This window comes from Electrophorus electricus, chromosome 16 (assembly GCF_041902795.1).
Source record: "Electrophorus electricus isolate QZ-2024a chromosome 16, ASM4190279v1, whole genome shotgun sequence".
In the NCBI taxonomy this organism is placed as follows: domain Eukaryota; kingdom Metazoa; phylum Chordata; class Actinopteri; order Gymnotiformes; family Gymnotidae; genus Electrophorus; species Electrophorus electricus.
The window spans coordinates 18682747-18702218 of record NC_137512.1 but is presented as its reverse complement, the minus strand read 5'-3'; the positions used below and the strand labels follow the sequence as shown (position 1 = coordinate 18702218).

The 19472-nt window shown below is 38.8% G+C and overlaps 2 protein-coding genes across 3 annotated transcripts; both read left to right on the top strand.

The window, feature by feature from the left end:
• Positions 1-2094: 2094 nt before the first annotated feature.
• isg20 (interferon stimulated exonuclease gene) lies at positions 2095-5233 on the top strand. The gene is made up of 4 exons (XM_027022724.3): positions 2095-2168; positions 2658-3328; positions 3627-3824; positions 4189-5233. The coding sequence occupies exons 2-4, from the start codon at positions 2726-2728 to the stop codon at positions 4384-4386; spliced, it is 999 nt and encodes a 332-aa protein (XP_026878525.1). The 5' UTR covers positions 2095-2168; positions 2658-2725; the 3' UTR covers positions 4387-5233.
• Positions 5234-6262: 1029 nt separating this feature from the next.
• rlbp1b (retinaldehyde binding protein 1b) lies at positions 6263-10028 on the top strand. Of its 2 annotated transcripts, none has more exons than XM_027022721.3 (8): positions 6263-6372; positions 6958-6991; positions 7588-7716; positions 8031-8235; positions 8390-8568; positions 8818-8976; positions 9148-9258; positions 9395-10027. In XM_027022721.3, the coding sequence occupies exons 2-8, from the start codon at positions 6980-6982 to the stop codon at positions 9527-9529; spliced, it is 930 nt and encodes a 309-aa protein (XP_026878522.2). In that variant the 5' UTR covers positions 6263-6372; positions 6958-6979; the 3' UTR covers positions 9530-10027. The 2 variants fall into 2 exon arrangements, with proteins under 2 accessions (XP_026878522.2, XP_081555238.1); XM_081699112.1 differs by having other exon boundaries at positions 6356-6474; positions 9395-10028.
• Positions 10029-19472: the final 9444 nt, after the last annotated feature.

Sequence of the window (19472 nt, the reverse complement as noted above, 5' to 3'; positions counted from 1 at the left end):
GCACATTTCAAATGTACTGCTTTGACTATTGAACACTGAAAAGATGTGTGTGTATTATATATTACTTACAGTCTGCAAGTAGTGTGAACCTTTAAAAAATATACAGGATATAAACGTTCCATTTCATCTTAGAGCTACAAGAGGTTGGCTTAGAAAATATCAGCCATCCATCCAGAAAACTGGCCATGCATGAAAAATCCATTTAACAAATAGATGTCTTGATTTTGGAGACAAAATTATTTTCCAAACAATTTTTGCTTCACTGTTTTTGTTTTTTGTTTTTTGTTACTTCTACTTCCCTAGTATTCAAGTGGCAACTAGCCCTTCTTCTCCTATTTATTTCTTCTGCAGCCACATTCATGTTACTTCTTGTGCAGCAGCAATATTTCATGATTCACTCATGATAAAATTTCGTGATTCAAAGGATGGTATTATCCTGCCTATAGTTCGTGTCATAAATATCGTATTTACGAGATGAGCGCACATGAACACCACCACAACCTCGTATTTACTAGTGGGAAATTTGTATTTTTCGATAAGGCCCTACTTTCCGAGTTGAGGGCGTGTCAGCAACAAAACGTCATGGCTGTCGGCGTGGCTGCCACTCCTACAGTAGACTGTAAATTCCAAGCTTATTGGCTGTAGTTTTACATGTTAACTGCACAGTTCAAGCTTGTATAAATTTTGTGCACAGTTTGCGCTTATGCTGATGAGGAATAGCAACAAAGCTAATCAGAAGAACTCGGAACGTGTTGCCCCTGCACAGATATTGATTTTATGCACAGACATTTTTGTGTTGTTTATGTACATTCATCCATCTGTTTCACTACCTTCAGTCTGTTAACAAGTATCATCACATATAAATAGAAAGGTGGCCCTTGCTATATGCTTTGTTTACTTTTGTGGCGTTTTCTCATGGCGTCCATTTTTCCCCAACCAAAAACCACATGAATGCATACCATGTCGTAATTACGACCTCTGCACTAGTAAGTAGGAATTTCCGAAGAGACAGCATTTCTAGAGCATCTTTTTCTTCGGTGTGGAGAAAATAACACTTAGCTATGCTAACTACGCCATCTGGTGGACCTCCTTAGTAATACATTACAAAAAACTTTAAGGCAACCGCTTCATCTCTAAGGAATGGCCTGTAGAAAGCGTAGCTACATTGAATAGCTAGCTGTTAACCCTTATTGAGTTTGGAACATTATGGTTTTTTAAAAAAAATAAAGAAACCATATTTTTGTACCCTGTGCTGAGTAACATTTAATTACACTCATTGTCACACTTTATTACATCTCAATAATCCAAAATCAATAAAACCTATGCATATCGTCTCAGCTGCCATGGCTACTCCAACCACCCCCTGATGTCCCCTTGCTGTAGCCCACCACACCTCCATCCTAGCCAACTACTTCTCCGTTGCCTTCAATGGACGTTCTCTTGTGGGATAGGTCTCCATCGGGACAAGACTAGGACCTCTAGAAAGTTGGACTAGACCTTAATTGCTTATGTTTTAATTTTTTTAATTTATTTTTCTCTTAAAATTGTTATTATTGTGGTGACCACTGTCGGCCAGAGCTGGATGGGCCCCTCCTTTAAGTCTTGGTTTCTCTCCAGGTTTCTTCCTCATGCTCTAAGTAGTTTTTCCTTGCCACTGTCGCCCTTAGCTTGCTCACTGCTGCTTTGGACATTTGTAAAGTTGCTTTGTGACAACATCTGTTGTAAAAAGCGATAATTAAATACATTATATATATATATATATATATATATATATATATATATATATATATAGATAGATAGATAGATAGATAGATAGATACCTGTTTTAATGAACTGATAAAATCACCAGCAGAACATTAGTTATATAATAATATCTTGAAGAAATCAACATACTGGTAATATCAATAATTTTGGACAAAATAACCTGTTTCTGTTTCATACGTGATGATAAAAGGCTGCAATTATTCGAACAACTAATCCTAATTTAAAACATATTTGTCGCATTCAACTGTGATTGGCATAAAGAGGGCAGTGCTGATGCCATCCAATCAGAGTGTGATGCGGTCATAGCTACGCCTAACAGATTTGACCAATGGTGTTATCGGATATAGCAGTTGCCTGGGCATGCTCTTCTAATACCTCCTTACCGGGTGCACGTGTCTGTAGAGGTACGCTTCCAGTCCGTTTTCGGTATCTGTTAAATTTGTTAACATATATTATATATGATACATATGTTACGTTATTTTTTTTGCTTACAATCCATGTCCTGTCTTCTGTTCTGTATATTGTATAGGCCTATATGTGTTTAGGCCCCGTGTTAGCTATCGCTATGTTAAGTAGTTAGCAATTATTGTTCCCACATGTTCGTTTTTCTTACCATCGTTGACACCATGCTTCGGGAAAATGATCTCCTCGTCTTTCGCTCTGTGAATATATTAATGTTATAAAGTTACTGATATATTTCCCCCCGCAACTGCTGTGCGCTAGTTACCCAGCTAGTTACACTGCTAGCTAGCTAGTTAGTTAAACTAGCTAATTCCAGCTCAGTGTCAGTAAGAGACCATACAACGGTCTGCTGTAACAGTCTAGCTATGTACATAAAAATGTTATGCAGGATAGGCCTCTTGTCATTCTATAACTGTCTTTTGTTTTCACAGGGGAGCCAAGTTTAAGGGCTCTCTTAACAACGGTTGGGTGGTCCAAAAATATTTAGGGACCCCTTAACATGGAGTCGATTTGCGCAGCAATGGCCGATACACCTCAACGGAGAAAACCGAAAAAAAAGAAGACAAAGAAAAATGGCTCCATGGAGTCCCGTGAAATGGATCTTAAATTAAAAACATGTAAAAAAAGGAAGTCTAGTGAGACACTGAAGGAAGAGGGCGTTGGAGTCACATCCTCGTATTTTGACAAGCCTGTCAGCTTCGTTGGACCTTCTGTCAACATTTCATCGGACAGCGTACGACACGTCAACCCCAAACGGGCCAAAACGGCTTCAGACGCAGCTGTTGCTTCGCTCCCTGATACATGGGATGTGGACAGTGGCTTTTCATCAGAAATTAGCCCTTCTACTAGTGGTCGCAGTTCGCCTTGTGTTGGAATTAACCCTTCAATGCTGGTGGCTGTGGATTGTGAAATGGTAGGGACCGGACCTGGTGGAAAGTATAGTGAGTTGGCCCGCTGTAGTTTGATCAATTACTATGGAACGGTAATTTATGACAAGTATATCCTGCCTCGGCTGCCTGTCACAGACTACAGGACACGGTGGAGTGGTATTACAAAGAAGCATTTAAAAGGGGCTTTGTCCTTTGAGGAAGCAAGGAATGAGGTAAGAAATAGCATCTAGGCTCACTGTATCTAGGTGATGGTTTCAATTCCCAGGGAGCACATACAAGGTCATGCTGACACATATTTAAGTCGCTCTGGATAAAAGCATCTGACAAATGCAGTAAATGTAATGAAGGCAGATATCAAGAGTGTGCCAGAAAGATGATTAATAATACAGACACAGAAGTGGCTACTAATGTTGGGGTGTCCAGCATTGCAGTGGCTTTTAAGTCAGTTGTTCCATTTGGTATCCTCTCTGGCTTGTTGAATTAAACAAATTTTTTTTGTGTTTGTTGCAGATCCTCCACATCCTTAAAGGGAAAGTAATCATTGGCCATGCCTTGCATAATGACTTCCGGGCCATGGGTATCACTGTCCCGCGTCACATGGTTAGGGACACTTCCTGCATGAAACTACTGCGGCAGATGTGCGGTTCTTCTGAGAAAGAAATGTCCCTGAAAAGGCTGTCCAGTGTGCTTCTGAAAAGGAACATACAGGTACGTCAGGATGATTAGAATCTGATTAGTGACAGCTTTTAATAGCCTTGAGGTATAATCTGAATATCATTTAATGCTAAATAGACTCAGTTGTAAAGTTTATCATTAACATTTGTTGAAATTATCACAAATGTTAATCTTTCTCATTTCCATGTATGTATTGTAACGGAATAACTGTTTAAAGGAACGGTCCAGGTAAAAATGTTGCTCAAAATAAATGAAACCGAATAGCCATCAGTGAACACGATCAAAATATCAGTTGGCTCACTACTAGCTTCCATTCACTGTTATCCACATCAGAGTGCCTGGTCAAGCTGTCTCTTTAAGACACTTCTTACATCTGTGACATTTCTTGTCCAATCAGGTTGGCCAACAAGGTCACTGCTCTATAGAGGACTCACGCGCTGCGCTGGACCTCTACAAGCTGGTGGAAGATCAGTGGGAAAAGTCCCTACAGGCCCATGTCCACAACCTTGATTTAGCCCCTGAGCCAGCCTCCTCTCTGGAAGAGTACATGCAGGACGAATACTGGCCTGACAGTATAACAGACTGCAACCAATGAAAGACCAATATAGCATGTACACACAGAAAAAAGCTGATTGATCTGTTGTCTCTCCACTGTGTGGACTGATGGTAGCTCTATCTAGGTGCACATTCAATTTTAAATGTCAACCCTTTAAAACATTTAACTGTGAATGGTAACAACCTTAATAGAAATGGTTTTGCACTGCTTTCCTACAAGTGTGTCCTTAGCTAAATATGAGAGAAGATAAAGTTGACATTAGGCCATTTTAAAAATAATAATAACATTTCTGTTCACACTTGATATGACTAGATGGTTTTAGGAAACTATTGTTTTAAAATGATGTATATTTGTGTATACCTCTCTCTATACCTCTGTCTATATGGGTCGTGTTATCCGGTGGAATGTGTCGCCGGTGCTTCTCAGTAATAGTTTGCTAAAGGCTGTACTTGAAAGACACTGAGTTAGATGTGGTAATCACATCATATTGGTGGCAGAATTTGAGCTGTAGTCAAATTAGACTAAAAATGCTGCTGAGCAACCCAGTGCACTTTGACCTGTGGGTGACTATGATGGCCAATCATGTCATGTTCATTTTGACTAACCCTGTGGGTGACTGTGATGACGTTATATGTCATAGTGGACATTACCAGCACATGCAACATGATGTTGCATTAACTGAACCTTAATGAGGAGTTTTTGAATTTTGGAGGAGTGTTCACTAATATGTTGGATCTGCAAACAATGCCTGCATCATTTAATATCATGTGATATACTCTAAATTAATACAAAAATACAATGTTCTGTTTTTAAACATTCTTGTTTCGGACATGCACTTGATAAATGTTAAACATTTTATTGATTAAAGGTTGTGGAGTAAAGTTAACTTGATGTTTGTGTTAATTTGTCAAACTTGAACATTGGAAAGCTTAATAATATCTGACCATTTTGACATTTTCAACATATAACACATTGTAATAATTTAAAAACAATTCTTTGTTACTTTTTACCCCATACATCTGTCAAATTAGTTTTTCCTAGCGTGGTCAGTTGAGGCCACAGCTTGCTGTCCTTTTGAGACAAAAATTAAGTTGCTGTCATAGTGTAGCAAAATAACAATACTATAGGATGATTTTCAGTGGGAGGTGACATTACTTTCCATAAGCAATGCTAAATAAATAGATCAAAGAGTTTATTTCAAAACTTTCTTTAGATATTTCCATTTTTTTTACTTCTCAAGGACAATGACATTTGTTTAACGGCCAAGACACGATACCAACAGCTGCATATTATGATTTCCAAGTTATGAATGATTAGATATAGGGTATCCAGTTTCTTAAGTTTTATGAGGTAGTTGGGATACTTGTATCAATTTTTGGTCATATGCATATGTATTTACCTAAACATGATGTCTGAAACTTTTGGGACTCAGTTCATGCTGTCAGCAGCAAAGAATTATAGCTTTTCATCCTGGACTCTTAATAAAGCATATTAGTAAGTGGTTAGTTATTCCTACCCCTATTGTTGAGCAATAGTGAGCTGGAAGATGTATGGTCTTTTTATGTATATGGCAATATATAGGAAATGTTAGGTTAATGTCAGGAGTTGGTTGAGTTGATTTAATATTAACACATAAAGACTCATTTAGCTTTACACCTTTAGAGCATGCCCCTATGAACAACCTCCTATATTAGTAATCATATTGATTGCTCTTTGTGATGAACTGAAACCAGCTTTTCGGTTTTTCAGATCACACTTCCCAGAAGAATTTGGACACAGGGACAAAAGAATCTTAAATATTTGGATCTTTGACTTCCAGGTATTTGTTGAAGACTATGAATATCCTCCTTCCTCTTTCCGCCTGTTAATTTTGTTCTGATTATCAGAAAATCTGCCCTGCATAATCCTCTGTGACGGTGGTAAGAAAGAGAGAGGAGTGCCTACTACAAATGGTCACAGTCTGCAAATCCTTTCCTCACCAGAGCTTATGTGACAGTTTCCTCAGTTGCTCACCTCTGTGGCTGGGTAAGTTATGTTGGACTAGAATAAACATGTGCTACATTTTTCCTCCTAATATCTCCTCTATACAGGGTGTAGGGGTTAGGTGCTAAGAAGAGCGTATACAAGGTGTGCATTTGTTTTTAGAAATTATTTGCTTTCCATTTGATGTGTGGCTAGATTGGTCACAGGTATCTGTCTTGGATTTTGTAGCTTCACCACAATGGGTATATTTTGTATTGCTTGAATAAGAAGCAGGTTTCTTGGAGTTTTGTTAAGCCTGTATTTGAGCTTAATAACTGATTCCAATTATATGTTTCTTTCTGAGACACATCAGCCATTGTGATAAGAAAGGAGAATTTACATGAGGGCTGTGTCTTGAGCGAGGAATGTAAATCTGCCTGTAGATACACACATACACAAAAAACATTTATTCAAAATAAATTATAATTAACAGAAATATGAAAATGATCTTCTAAAAAGGTCTTGTTTGAAAAAGCTTAATTGCCTACTGGAAACCATCTATGTAAAGAATATATTTTCTCACTGTACTTTCCTAAAGCTAAAGCATGCTGTTTGCAATATAATCTCTCTGTTTCCATCTTTCACAAGATTATGCTGAACAACTGAAATAATGGCTGTCATCGTAAGTACATAATTCTTAAGGTTTTGATAACTTTAAATATTTAAATATGTATTTGAATATTCTACTATGCTATTCATAATTTTTATGCTTATGCATGCTTTAAACAGGGGTTCACATTTATTTTCTCAGAGTAGCTTTTATTTTTCAAATATTTTTAGTTTTTCATATATATTTTTGATATTCTTATTATCATGATGACCCATAAATATGGATGAGATTGTTTGGCATTAGGACTCCTCACTTCTTGAGTTGCTTTTTTCTCATTGCAAAAAAAGCAGTTACTTAGTAACTTGGTGCTGCTCTTCCTGAAGCGACAATATTTAATAACATTGAACCTCCTCTTCCATGCAAGGTATAGTCAGCAAATATTTAATGAACAAGCCCGTTCTCATTACAGGGGCTTCCAGCATTAGTTGCTAAGCTCTGATCTCAGACAAAGGTTTTCTTTTTTGTTCTAACAGGCTTTGCCCAGTTCATGTGAGGAAGCTTAGCATTTCCTCACACTAGCCCTTATTGATTGACCTGCCCTCGTGAGAACTGGGCATACTGGATTAGGGTGCTTTCAGGGTTGTTTTGATGCCATTGTCTGCCCACAGAGTGGAATGTTTCGTATGGTGTCGGAGGAGGAGCAGGCCCTCAGGGCCAAGCTGGAGCATCTCACAATTAAAGACCATGGGCCAGTGTTCGGAGCCTGTGCCCAGCTGCCTGAACACACCATACAAAAGGTGTGTTCACAACCCCAATAAAACTTGCCCACTCACTGATTTACTGCCACATACCGAGACCATAATCTGTGCTTTCACTCATTTTGCAGAAATTGCTTTCACAATCAGTATGAACTATTATACATTATTACTTTAAGAAGTATTACATCTGTCATCTACTTTTTTTTAACACACTGCTACCAGTGTTTATGTGAAGCATGACAATTTGAATAGTTAAAGGAGGGTTTTTACTGTGGCCACTGCAATTGTTTCATAACACACCAAATTGGGCATGTCTATTTTAGCAGTGGTGTGCTACCCATTGGTTGTTGTAGGCTAAAGATGAGCTGAATGAGACAGAGGAGAGAAAGGTCTCAGTATTAAAGGAGCTGAAGAGCATAATCAAGGAGAAGGCGGACAGTGGAGATGTCCTGGCCAAGATGGTGCAGGACACTCTTGGTGCCAAATCTGATGCTCTACTCCTGCGGTTTATTCGGGCAAGAAAATACGATGTGCACAGGTCCTTTGAACTCATGAAAGGTGAGCAGGGGTTTATGGCTTTATCACAACCAATGTAAGGGTCACTGCCATATGCTCAGCCGTGATAGACAGTTCCTGAGCTGGTAATGGTGGAGTACAACTATTTTGTATCCCATGAAATGCAGTAGTGATAGGAATTGCTCCTTTGCTTCAGGCTATGTGCGCTTCAGGCGAGATTACCCTGAGCTATTTGAGAACCTGACCCCTGAGGCAGTACGTAGCACCATTGAAGCTGGCTACCCAGGGGTTCTCCAGAGCAGAGACAAATATGGCCGCGTGGTGCTGCTCTTCAACATTGAGAACTGGGACTATGATGAGATCACCTTCGATGAGGTGAGAAATGTGCCACAGAATGGAAGACGATGTCTGGTCTAGGAAGCAATGCAATTTTATTGTTGAGTGATGTATGGAAATTATCAGACTGGAATAGTTTTGTGTTAATTGCTTCTTTTGTTTTTGTCTTTTGTTTTTCATTGCTTTTTCTTTGAAAAGTATTCGTGCCAACTAAAAACACGTAATTATTTTTTTGTAAAGTCACAGAATAGACAGATATAAAAGGACAGAATATGGCTCTTGTTGTAGATTCTCAGGGCATACTGTGTGATTCTGGAGAAGCTGCTGGAGAACGAGGAGACTCAGATCAATGGCTTCTGTATCATTGAAAATTTCAAGGGCTTTACCATTCAGCAGGCCTCCAACATCAAGCCAGCGGAACTGAAGAAGATGGTGGACATGTTGCAGGTAATGTTCAGAATGTGCCATGTTTACACAACATCCAAGTATACTTTACATCACCGTAAAACCCTTTCACAGTCACACCATGTCTGTGATGAGAGGAGACTTGTATTTTCAAGGGAAATTTAGAATCATTAAAATCACTTCTCCTCGTGCTATTCTTTTCATCTGGGTTAGGATTCTTTCCCTGCTCGCTTCAAAGCCGTGCACTTTATTCACCAGCCGTGGTATTTCACTACCACATACAATGTAGTCAAGCCCTTCATGAAGAGCAAACTCCTGGAGAGGGTGAGGTCACACACTCCGGATGTTTTTTTTTTTTTTTTAAACATCTTTGGGTACATGTTAATATGATGTTAGACTTGCTGTAGGAAAAGGCTCTTAAGTCTGACCAAGGCTTTTACCTGTTTTTACATGCATGAAGGTCTTTGTCCATGGAGATGACCTGAGTGGCTTCTACAACGAGTTTGAAGCCGAAATCCTGCCTGAGGATTTTGATGGAAAGGGTCCCAAATATGATGGCAAGCTGGCAGCATCAAAACTTTTTGACAAAGATTAGGAAATACTTCTTTATATAGCACTAGTTAAATGTGTCATGACATATTGAATAACTGGAATACGTTTGCAAAGATAAATGTAGGCATTTCTTGAGCAAAGTGAACCCAAAAGACTTTCATTGTCACATCTTGCCTAATAACTACACAAACAATGGGCACATGCTTCATCTCATGACCACATGTTACATAATAACTAGCATGCTTTCTTTCTGTTGCATCTTCTATGGCCTGGGACACTCCCGAAAGGTACCCCTCCAAACACACAGAAAAGATGAGAAATCCTGCAAAAAATGCTTCTATTTGGCTCTGATTTGTCTTTTCTCCCAACAGAGAATAGTAAATATGATACCTGTAACATTTCAGAAATGTGACCCCCACATGATGTGTATAACACACTGTATATATAAAGCCCATCATGAAAAATATATTTTAAAGTATTTTTTTGTATTTGCAAATCATTTTTAGGCAAGGCATGAAATGGCAAGCTTATATGTATAGCACATTTCATACACAGTGGTAATTCAAAGTACTTTACACAAACATAGTAGAATGAAATTATAATAATATTATTATTATAATCCTGAGATCCAACACCTCAGGAGGGTTTTTTTTTGTTAAATAAAATAACAAATGTTATATAAAATGTATGTATATATAATATTCACAATTAACAAAATACTGAAAAACCAAAGCACATTTCATTTAAATATCAATGTGAAAAAATAAATAATGGAACAATAAAAATAAATGAAATAGGAAATCACATTAAAAAACTAAATTGCAATAATAAAATAAATTTAAAAAGTACTGACAGATGTCGCTCATGAGCTCAACTACAAGCACAAGAAAATAGAAATACTTTAAACCTGCATTTAAAAACTGCTACATTTGGGGCATATCTCAGTTTGACTGGGAGCTGTATAACATAAGACTTGAATGCTGCTTCACCATATTTGGTTTGAGTTATACGTTCGACAAGATGCCTGGTGTTCACGGATCTAAGAGACCTCCTGGATTTAAACTGGATCAAAAAGTGTACAAAAGTAAAATACAAAGGAATATCAGTTCTCTTTGTTCTGGTTTAAACTCTCTCAGCAGCATTCTGAATAGATTGTAGCACTTGAATGGTCTTTTGGGGGAGTCCAGTGAGGAGGCCATTTCAGTAGTCTGTGCTGCTGGGGAAAAAAGGGAGAATATAAGAGTATGAGATTCTGGGTACAAGGGAAAGACAACAGACCCATTAGACTTAACAGTTCTAATGGCGATAGGGAACTAGCTGAGGCACTAAATGGCTTTTAAGCCCGGGAGACCTCTTAAACGGAGGGAGGATGGCAGAATTCCTTCCCCCGTCAGTGAAGTTCGGTGTGCCTTTCGTAAAAAGGCACACATTTACACAAACAGAAGTGCCTTCACATAATCACTTCGGGTGCTGTGCTGCAGCGCCTGCTTTCAGCGCAGGCACTGTAAACATGTCCCCGACCTCGACGGACATGCAGGGGAATATGTGCGCCCCGGTTCTGGCCGTGCTCCTCCCCCGAACAGTCCTCCTTTTCCCAGCCGCTCTAGAAGCACCCCCAGAGGCGGTTTGCCTCCAAGGCTCAAAGGCCTCAGGCCCTGATCCCTAGAAATTCCTGGGGGTGTTCCCCTCCACCTCAGAAGTGGATGCAGAGACCAGTTGCAGTCCACACTGGGGGGGGGGGGGGGTGACATTGCGAAGGTGGTGTTGTCAATGAAGGAATTGAAAGTCAATCCAAACAGAACGGCATGGGTTACAAAGAAAATGAAAGTGCTGTTAATTAAGAAATACAAAATGTCTCTTAATGGTACAGAAATAGAGAAACAGCATATAAAGAGAGAAGTTATAGTAGAAATCAAAAAGCAAAAGGTAACACCTAAAAATAAAATTTTAAATCAGTTTAACAGCAATGATGTAAAAAAGGCATTTGATTCATGACTGGGTACAAGGGAAAGACAACAGACTTAATAGTTGTTATGGTGATAGATAACCGGCTAAGGCACTAAATTGCTTTTATATGAGATTTGAACAGTCTCACTCTCTACAGGTAAACAGTGTGTTTTAGAAAGAATGATCTTGAACAACAAAAAAAAAAGCTATTTAAATAGGAGTCCTGGATCAGACAATATCTCAGGTAAACCTTTGAATGCTTGTGCAGAGCAACTAAGTGATGTATTCTATTAGATTTTAAATAGTCTCTGGAGCAATGTAAAATCCCTACCAAATGTAAATCACCAAAGGAGTTGAATGACTTCCATCCTGTAGCTTTAACATCTTTGGTAATGAAGGTATTTGAGAAAATCATTAAAAATGGACGATTAGATCTAGTAGAGGAACATTTAGATCCAGTACAATTTGCATAAAGATCCAGCAAGGAGATAGATTATGCTACTGAACTTTCTTTACAGACATCTTGAAGGTTTAAAAACTCGTGCAAGACTTTTGTTTGTGGCTTTCCCATCTGCCTTCAACACAATTAAACCTCAAATTTTAGAAAATAAACTCAACACAATTTAATGTTGGTTTCAACCTTGCAGATTGGATTATGGATTTTTTAACATGTAGACCACAACAGATTAAGGTGAATGGTCTTGTATTTCAAACTCTCTTCTATTCCTCTGGTTCACCACAGGGTTGTGTTTTTTCTCTGCTGAGGCATATTCTTTACACTAACTGATTGTGTAAGCCAATATCAAAATAGACATATCCTTAAATTTACAGATGATACAGTCATTGTTAGTCTGCTGCAGAAGGAGGAGATTGAGCATGGCCAAGTGATTGAGGAATTTGTGCAGTGGTGTATAGATATGAATTTGAAATTAAACATTACAAAAACAAAATACATGACTATTGATTACCATAAAAGTTTCCCAGCTGCTTTATTGATTAATGGAATGGCAATTGATTTTGTCAATTGTTATAAATACCTGGGGAGAGTCATTGATGAGAAACTTTCCTTTAAGGTAATTTGTGAAAAAGGACAGCAGAGATTATGTTTTAAGGGATGTTAAACATGTTCAGCATGGATAGAATGATTATGAGGCTTTTTAAAACTCCTTTATTTAATCTGTTTGAACTTTTTCTATGATTGATTGTGTCAGGAACTTAAATGTCCAGGATATGAATTGTCTTAACAATGTTGCTAAGGTACATAGAAAGATAATTGGTGTTGCTCAAACTGTTAAATGATACATTTATTGGTCAGGCCACCCAGAAAATATGACTGATACTGAGCTTTCCAGATCATCCATTCAACTTTAACTTTCAGCTTCTACCTTCTGAATGCAGGTTTAGGCTCCCAAGGCAAAAGTAACAGATGGAAGAACTTTCATACTCAAGCTTATAAAACTATTACATGTATGATATTTGCTATGGGTCATTGTTTTTATAGTGCCTAAATAGGTAGTTTTTTTTTTTTTTTGTTTTTTTTTTTAATATTAGTCTCTCGGATGTATATGAGTTGTATTGTGAATAATATCTACAATATCTTTGGATGTTGTTGAATGTTGTGGTTACATTTATTCCACTCACTAGCTTTGTGCAATGTTAGGAGCTGTCAATATTCAATTTATTATTGTAACACCATACCACCATATCAGCACTGCTGATTAGCTATCATCTCTGACCTGCATGAAAAGGTAACATTGATGTAATCACATCATTTTGTGCTTAAACTGTAAATGTAGAAATAAATAATATTTTAGTAAAAAGTGCCAGTAATTACATGGAGTGGAAGCCAACATTTTTGGTAAAAATTGTCCAATTTGCAAATGCTAAATCAATCAACAATCACCACTGACTTCACTGAAGTTACATTTAAAGTTAATTAGCCACACATTCATGTGTAAAGGCTCGAGTGCCACAGGGCACGGAGCAGAACGCACAGACTCCCTCTACAGCGACCAACGTTTATTAACATACAACGGTGGCACTCTCACATAACGTAAATGTCGAACACTAACGTTGACACTGAACAATGGCACAAACAAAGATAAGATGAACAGAGGCAATGACAACGTAACAAGACTAAATCAGGTGCAGGTGTGTGCTAAACATGGGTGTGGTTACAAACGAGACAAAGTATTAACTCCCACTGCACGTGGTGGGCCGTACCATGTGACAGTGAGAGGGGCGTGTTCCGTGACATCACGCAGCATCCAACAATGGTGATGGGCATATTCAACTAATGTTCATGTTTTATGTTTGTATTTCATTATATTTGTTAGCAATCCCACATAAAATCTCAGTAATGTGTAAATCATTGTTGTGATGCATGTGAACATGTTGAGAGTAGCAGCTTTAATGTATTCATATAATATCCTGTGTAGGTGTACCTGCTTATGATAATGACATTATTAGTGTCAGTTTGTGAAAAAGTGAAAAGTTTTTTATTAATCAGCTTTTGTCATCTTAGAGTCACAGTAATACAAATACATTAAATACAAATACATTTTGTCAGATACAAAATTGTCAATAATTCATTCCAGTTGTTAACTGAAAATATGTTCACACTGGTTCTTTCAAAGCAGAGCGAGAGGGAGCTGGAGCGTATGAAGATGCTGACAGGTCAAAGAAGCAAATATGGATAGTGAAGGTCACATAATGCTATTACACTAGTCTCATCCTAATATACAGACTCAAGAACGCCATCATATATGTATAAATATTCTTTCTTGTCACTAGTTTAGTGATGATGTTTCTTTCTTGTCCACTCTCAATCAATCAGAGTAAAGAGACAAAGAGAGAGAGAGTACGAGGATAATGACGGGACATGGAGATCAGGTGAAATGGAGGTGAGAAAAGGAGTAAATATTGATAGTTAAGATCAAATAATGACATCACCTCATCTGAATGTTAATTTAAGATATTTAAATTTAAGATAATCCTCTAATAATAATAGTAATAATAATAATAATAATAATAGATTAAAATGAAACATGAATCACAAAGAAAACCCAAATTTTTAATAAAAAAAACATTAAGACTAATAAAGTAGTCCCCCGATACGTGTGAGGGGGTGGTAATTAATAAAACAATTAAATACATAACTAAAAAGAAAGCCAAGGAGAATAGATGATTGGAGAGGAGAAGAGAAGTACCAGAGGAGAGGAAGAAAGACATGGAGAGCAGAGAACAGAGAAGAGATGACTGGACAAAAGAAAAGAGGAGAGAGGAGGAACAGAAAGGAGAGAGAGATGACTGGAGAGCAGGGGAGAGGAAACGATATGACTGGAAAGGAGATTAAAATATAGTACCAGAGGAGAGGAGGAGAGAGGGCTGGAGAGGAGAAGATACGTCAAGAGGTTAACCAATAAGCTACCACTGCCCTCTAGGAATATGATTATCGTTATTCTTTTTTAGTTCCATAATAATAATAATAATAATAATAATTGTTATCATTAATCTTTTGAGTTAGTGAATTCCCTGCCCCCGGGGTAGATTTGGTGCCCCCCAAAGTTCAATTCATGGCGACGGCCTTGCTGTACCTCTGACGTGGGAGGCGAGGCAGGATGCACAAATGAGCCATGTCACGCACACACAGACGTTTATTTCATACAAGTAACAGAGGAAAAAATGTTAAACACAAGCGAGCGAACGAACTCTATATTCAACAGCACAATTAAGCACACTGCTCAAACGCCGACAAACACCAACGCCTAAACAGCACATGCTATACATGCACAGTTACGACGTAAAACGTGGAACATATGTGATACACAGTAATGGTGTCGCCATACAACCGTACACAAACACACACAGACACACACACAGGGAGACGTCTGGGACGAGGGGGCCGTGCCGTGACAGTACTCTACTTCACAGGAGGTTATTTTAATAGCTACACTAGGTGTGTATGCTAAGAACTCTCTAATATGGCAAGTGAATAAACAATGAATTTTTTTCACATCTGAAATAATATATCAGAAGCATGTTGCCATAGAGACCTTTGTGACATAATTCCAAAATGCTATACTTATTCTAGAACACTGATGGAATTTGCAAATAATTCATTTGGAACAACTTGCACAGGACAGCGAAAGTAACGAGTTTTACTAGGTCATGTTTTCAGGCAAAAGTAACTTAATCAAAACTCTAGACTTAAAAATGTTCCCAGTCATTAACCTGCATCGAGTCGACTGCAAAGGTATGTACACGCAAAATATTTTACTTATTGTATTTTGTAAATCAAACCCTAAGTTGGAAGAAAACATTTAACACGATGGAAGTATGTTTGTACCATGTTTGTGAGATGTGCAAAAAATTACATATACCTCTGGCAAAAAACCGATCACATGACCCATATGATTTCAAACCCAGGCAGTAAGCAGTGCAATCCTGCAACAGTGGGTACCTGATGAATTTTTTTCGTTCCTCAGTGTGCAGATCCAATCTGCATGAATGTGTTCAGTGGGGTGTTTCTCTGACTCCTGCTGAGACAGCACCAGTCGAAACCACTGGACCTCAGCCCCCCATCTTCATCAATAGTGAGGGAGAGGATGAAAGTCACCTACCTCTCTCACCTCTCTCAGAAAGCCCCCAGCATCAGGGTGACATTCTGAGAGAGGATGAGGAGGATCAGGATGAAGAGTCTGAGCCTGACGATGACGATGATGATGAGGATGAGGATGATGAGGATGATGATGACTGGAATCCTCAGGGCACAATGTTGGACATTTTTGGCCGTGAGAGCAATTTCACCATTCGGCTTCCGGCATCTTCCACTGAGGGAGAGAGAGCATTTATTAGCGATGCCGTTCTGGACAGCCTGCACAAACTCATAGACCCTGTCCACGACTATCTACGAAGGCAAAGGACAGACAGAAACTCACAGGTAAATCCATCGGGGCAATCAACTAGCACAACCTGCACAGGCAGCAGCTTCAGTGTCTCAAATGATATTGAAGAAGATAAAGAAATGAGGCTCCTTGCTGCCATTCGCAGCACCAAAGCAAAGTGGCCCCAGAGGCGCCTGAGGTCTCCCCAGCCCTTTGATTACATGGTGCCAGAATATGGCAGGGACTACCCTCTGCTTGCCATGACGGCTTGGAAGGCCGACGCATGGAGCGTCAGCTTTGAGATGGCAGGTGATTCTTTCACACCTGGATTTTATCCGTTTTACAATACGCCACCATCTACTGATGCCTCCAGGACACCTAACCCCGATGTCTCTGTGACGGCACAAAATGACCGAGCTCAGCACAGTTCCTGGCCTGGAAACACTCCAAGAGATCCTGTTGAGGTCACAGCTCACAGCTCCAGTGCTGCTCCTGCCGTGGGTCAGAGCTGCAGTAGCCAGACGGAGCAAAGTAGCTCCAGGAAGAGGAAGAGAGAGACAGATTCCTCAAGCTCCTCTCACAGCTCCGAGACAGAGAGCAGCCTCAGCAAGATGAGGAGACGAGACAATGAAGAGGAATGACAAGTCACCTCTCTCAAGCAATAATAAAAAAAAAAATAATAATAATAATAAAAAATAATTTTTAAAAAACTGTCAGCTTTTTTGACATTTTGTAGAAGTTCTAATGATAAAATAACATTTTATGATTGTTCATAATAGCCTGTGTTTAATTGTTTTTTGAGGGTCCAGCTCATTTTTTGCTAAAAATATATTAAACATAAAAATATATCTTTATGTTTCTTTAATCACATACAATACAGTTCTACGTCTTAGTTGTGTAACGAGCTAAGTGTCATAGGGCAAGGAGAGGACGTACAGGACGTACAGTAAAGAGACAAAGAGAGAGAGAGTACGAGGATAATGACGGGACATGGAGATCAGGTGAAATGGAGGTGAGAAAAGGAGTAAATATTGATAGTTAAGATCAAATAATGACATCACCTCATCTGAATGTTAATTTCACCTCATCTGAATGTTAGATATTTAAATTTAAGATAATGCTCTAATATTAATAATAATAATAATAATAATAATAATAATAATAATAATAATAGATTAAAATGAAACATGAATCACAAAGAAAACCCAAATTTTTAATAAAAAAAACATTAAGACTAATAAAGTAGTCCCCCGATACGTGTGAGGGGGTGGTAATTAATAAAACAATTAAATACATAACTAAAAAGAAAGCCAAGGAGAATAGATGATTGGAGAGGAGAAGAGAAGTACCAGAGGAGAGGAAGAAAGACATGGAGAGCAGAGAACAGAGAAGAGATGACTGGACAAAAGAAAAGAGGAGAGAGGAGGAACAGAAAGGAGAGAGAGATGACTGGAGAGCAGGGGAGAGGAAACGATATGACTGGAAAGGAGATTAAAATATAGTACCAGAGGAGAGGAGGAGAGAGGGCTGGAGAGGAGAAGATACGTCAAGAGGTTAAAATGAGAGCAGAGCAGAGCAGATGTCCCTGATACCCACCCAAGTGTACATGTACGTCAGTAAAAATATCAATCTCCTGAACCTTGGTCAAAAATATTTGGACTTGTGTTCATATAACGATGCATAGATTTCCGGATTTGTTTACCTGATGCTTTTATCCAAAGCTACTTACAATTATGACTGAATACAACTTGAGCAATTGAGGGTTAAGGGCCTTGCTCAGGGGCCTAACAGTGGCAATTTGGCAGTGGTGGTGTTTGAATGAGCAACCTTCCGATTATAAATCAAGTTCCTTAACCAATAAGCTACCACTGCCCTCTAGGAATATGATTATCGTTATTCTTTTTTAGTTCCATAATAATAATAATAATAATAATAATTGTTATCATTAATCTTTTGAGTTAGTGAATTCCCTGCCCCCGGGGTAGATTTGGTGCCCCCCAAAGTTCAATTCATGGCGACGGCCTTGCTGTACCTCTGACGTGGGAGGCGAGGCAGGATGCACAAATGAGCCATGTCACGCACACACAGACGTTTATTTCATACAAGTAACAGAGGAAAAAATGTTAAACACAAGCGAGCGAACGAACTCTATTCAACAGCACAATTAAGCACACTGCTCAAACACCGACAAACACCAACGCCTAAACAGCACATGCTATACATGCACAGTTACGACGTAAAACGTGGAACATATGTGATACACAGTAATGGTGTCGCCATACAACCGTACACAAACACACACAGACACACACACAGGGAGACGTCTGGGACGAGGGGGCCGTGCCGTGACAGTACTCTACTTCACAGGAGGTTATTTTAATAGCTACACTAGGTGTGTATGCTAAGAACTCTCTAATATGGCAAGTGAATAAACAATGAATTTTTTTCACATCTGAAATAATATATCAGAAGCATGTTGCCATAGAGACCTTTGTGACATAATTCCAAAATGCTATACTTATTCTAGAACACTGATGGAATTTGCAAATAATTCATTTGGAACAACTTGCACAGGACAGCGAAAGTAACGAGTTTTACTAGGTCATGTTTTCAGGCAAAAGTAACTTAATCAAAACTCTAGACTTAAAAATGTTCCCAGTCATTAACCTGCATCGAGTCGACTGCAAAGGTATGTACACGCAAAATATTTTACTTATTGTATTTTGTAAATCAAACCCTAAGTTGGAAGAAAACATTTAACACGATGGAAGTATGTTTGTACCATGTTTGTGAGATGTGCAAAAAATTACATATACCTCTGGCAAAAAACCGATCACATGACCCATATGATTTCAAACCCAGGCAGTAAGCAGTGCAATCCTGCAACAGTGGGTACCTGATGAATTTTTTTCGTTCCTCAGTGTGCAGATCCAATCTGCATGAATGTGTTCAGTGGGGTGTTTCTCTGACTCCTGCTGAGACAGCACCAGTCGAAACCACTGGACCTCAGCCCCCCATCTTCATCAATAGTGAGGGAGAGGATGAAAGTCACCTACCTCTCTCACCTCTCTCAGAAAGCCCCCAGCATCAGGGTGACATTCTGAGAGAGGATGAGGAGGATCAGGATGAAGAGTCTGAGCCTGACGATGACGA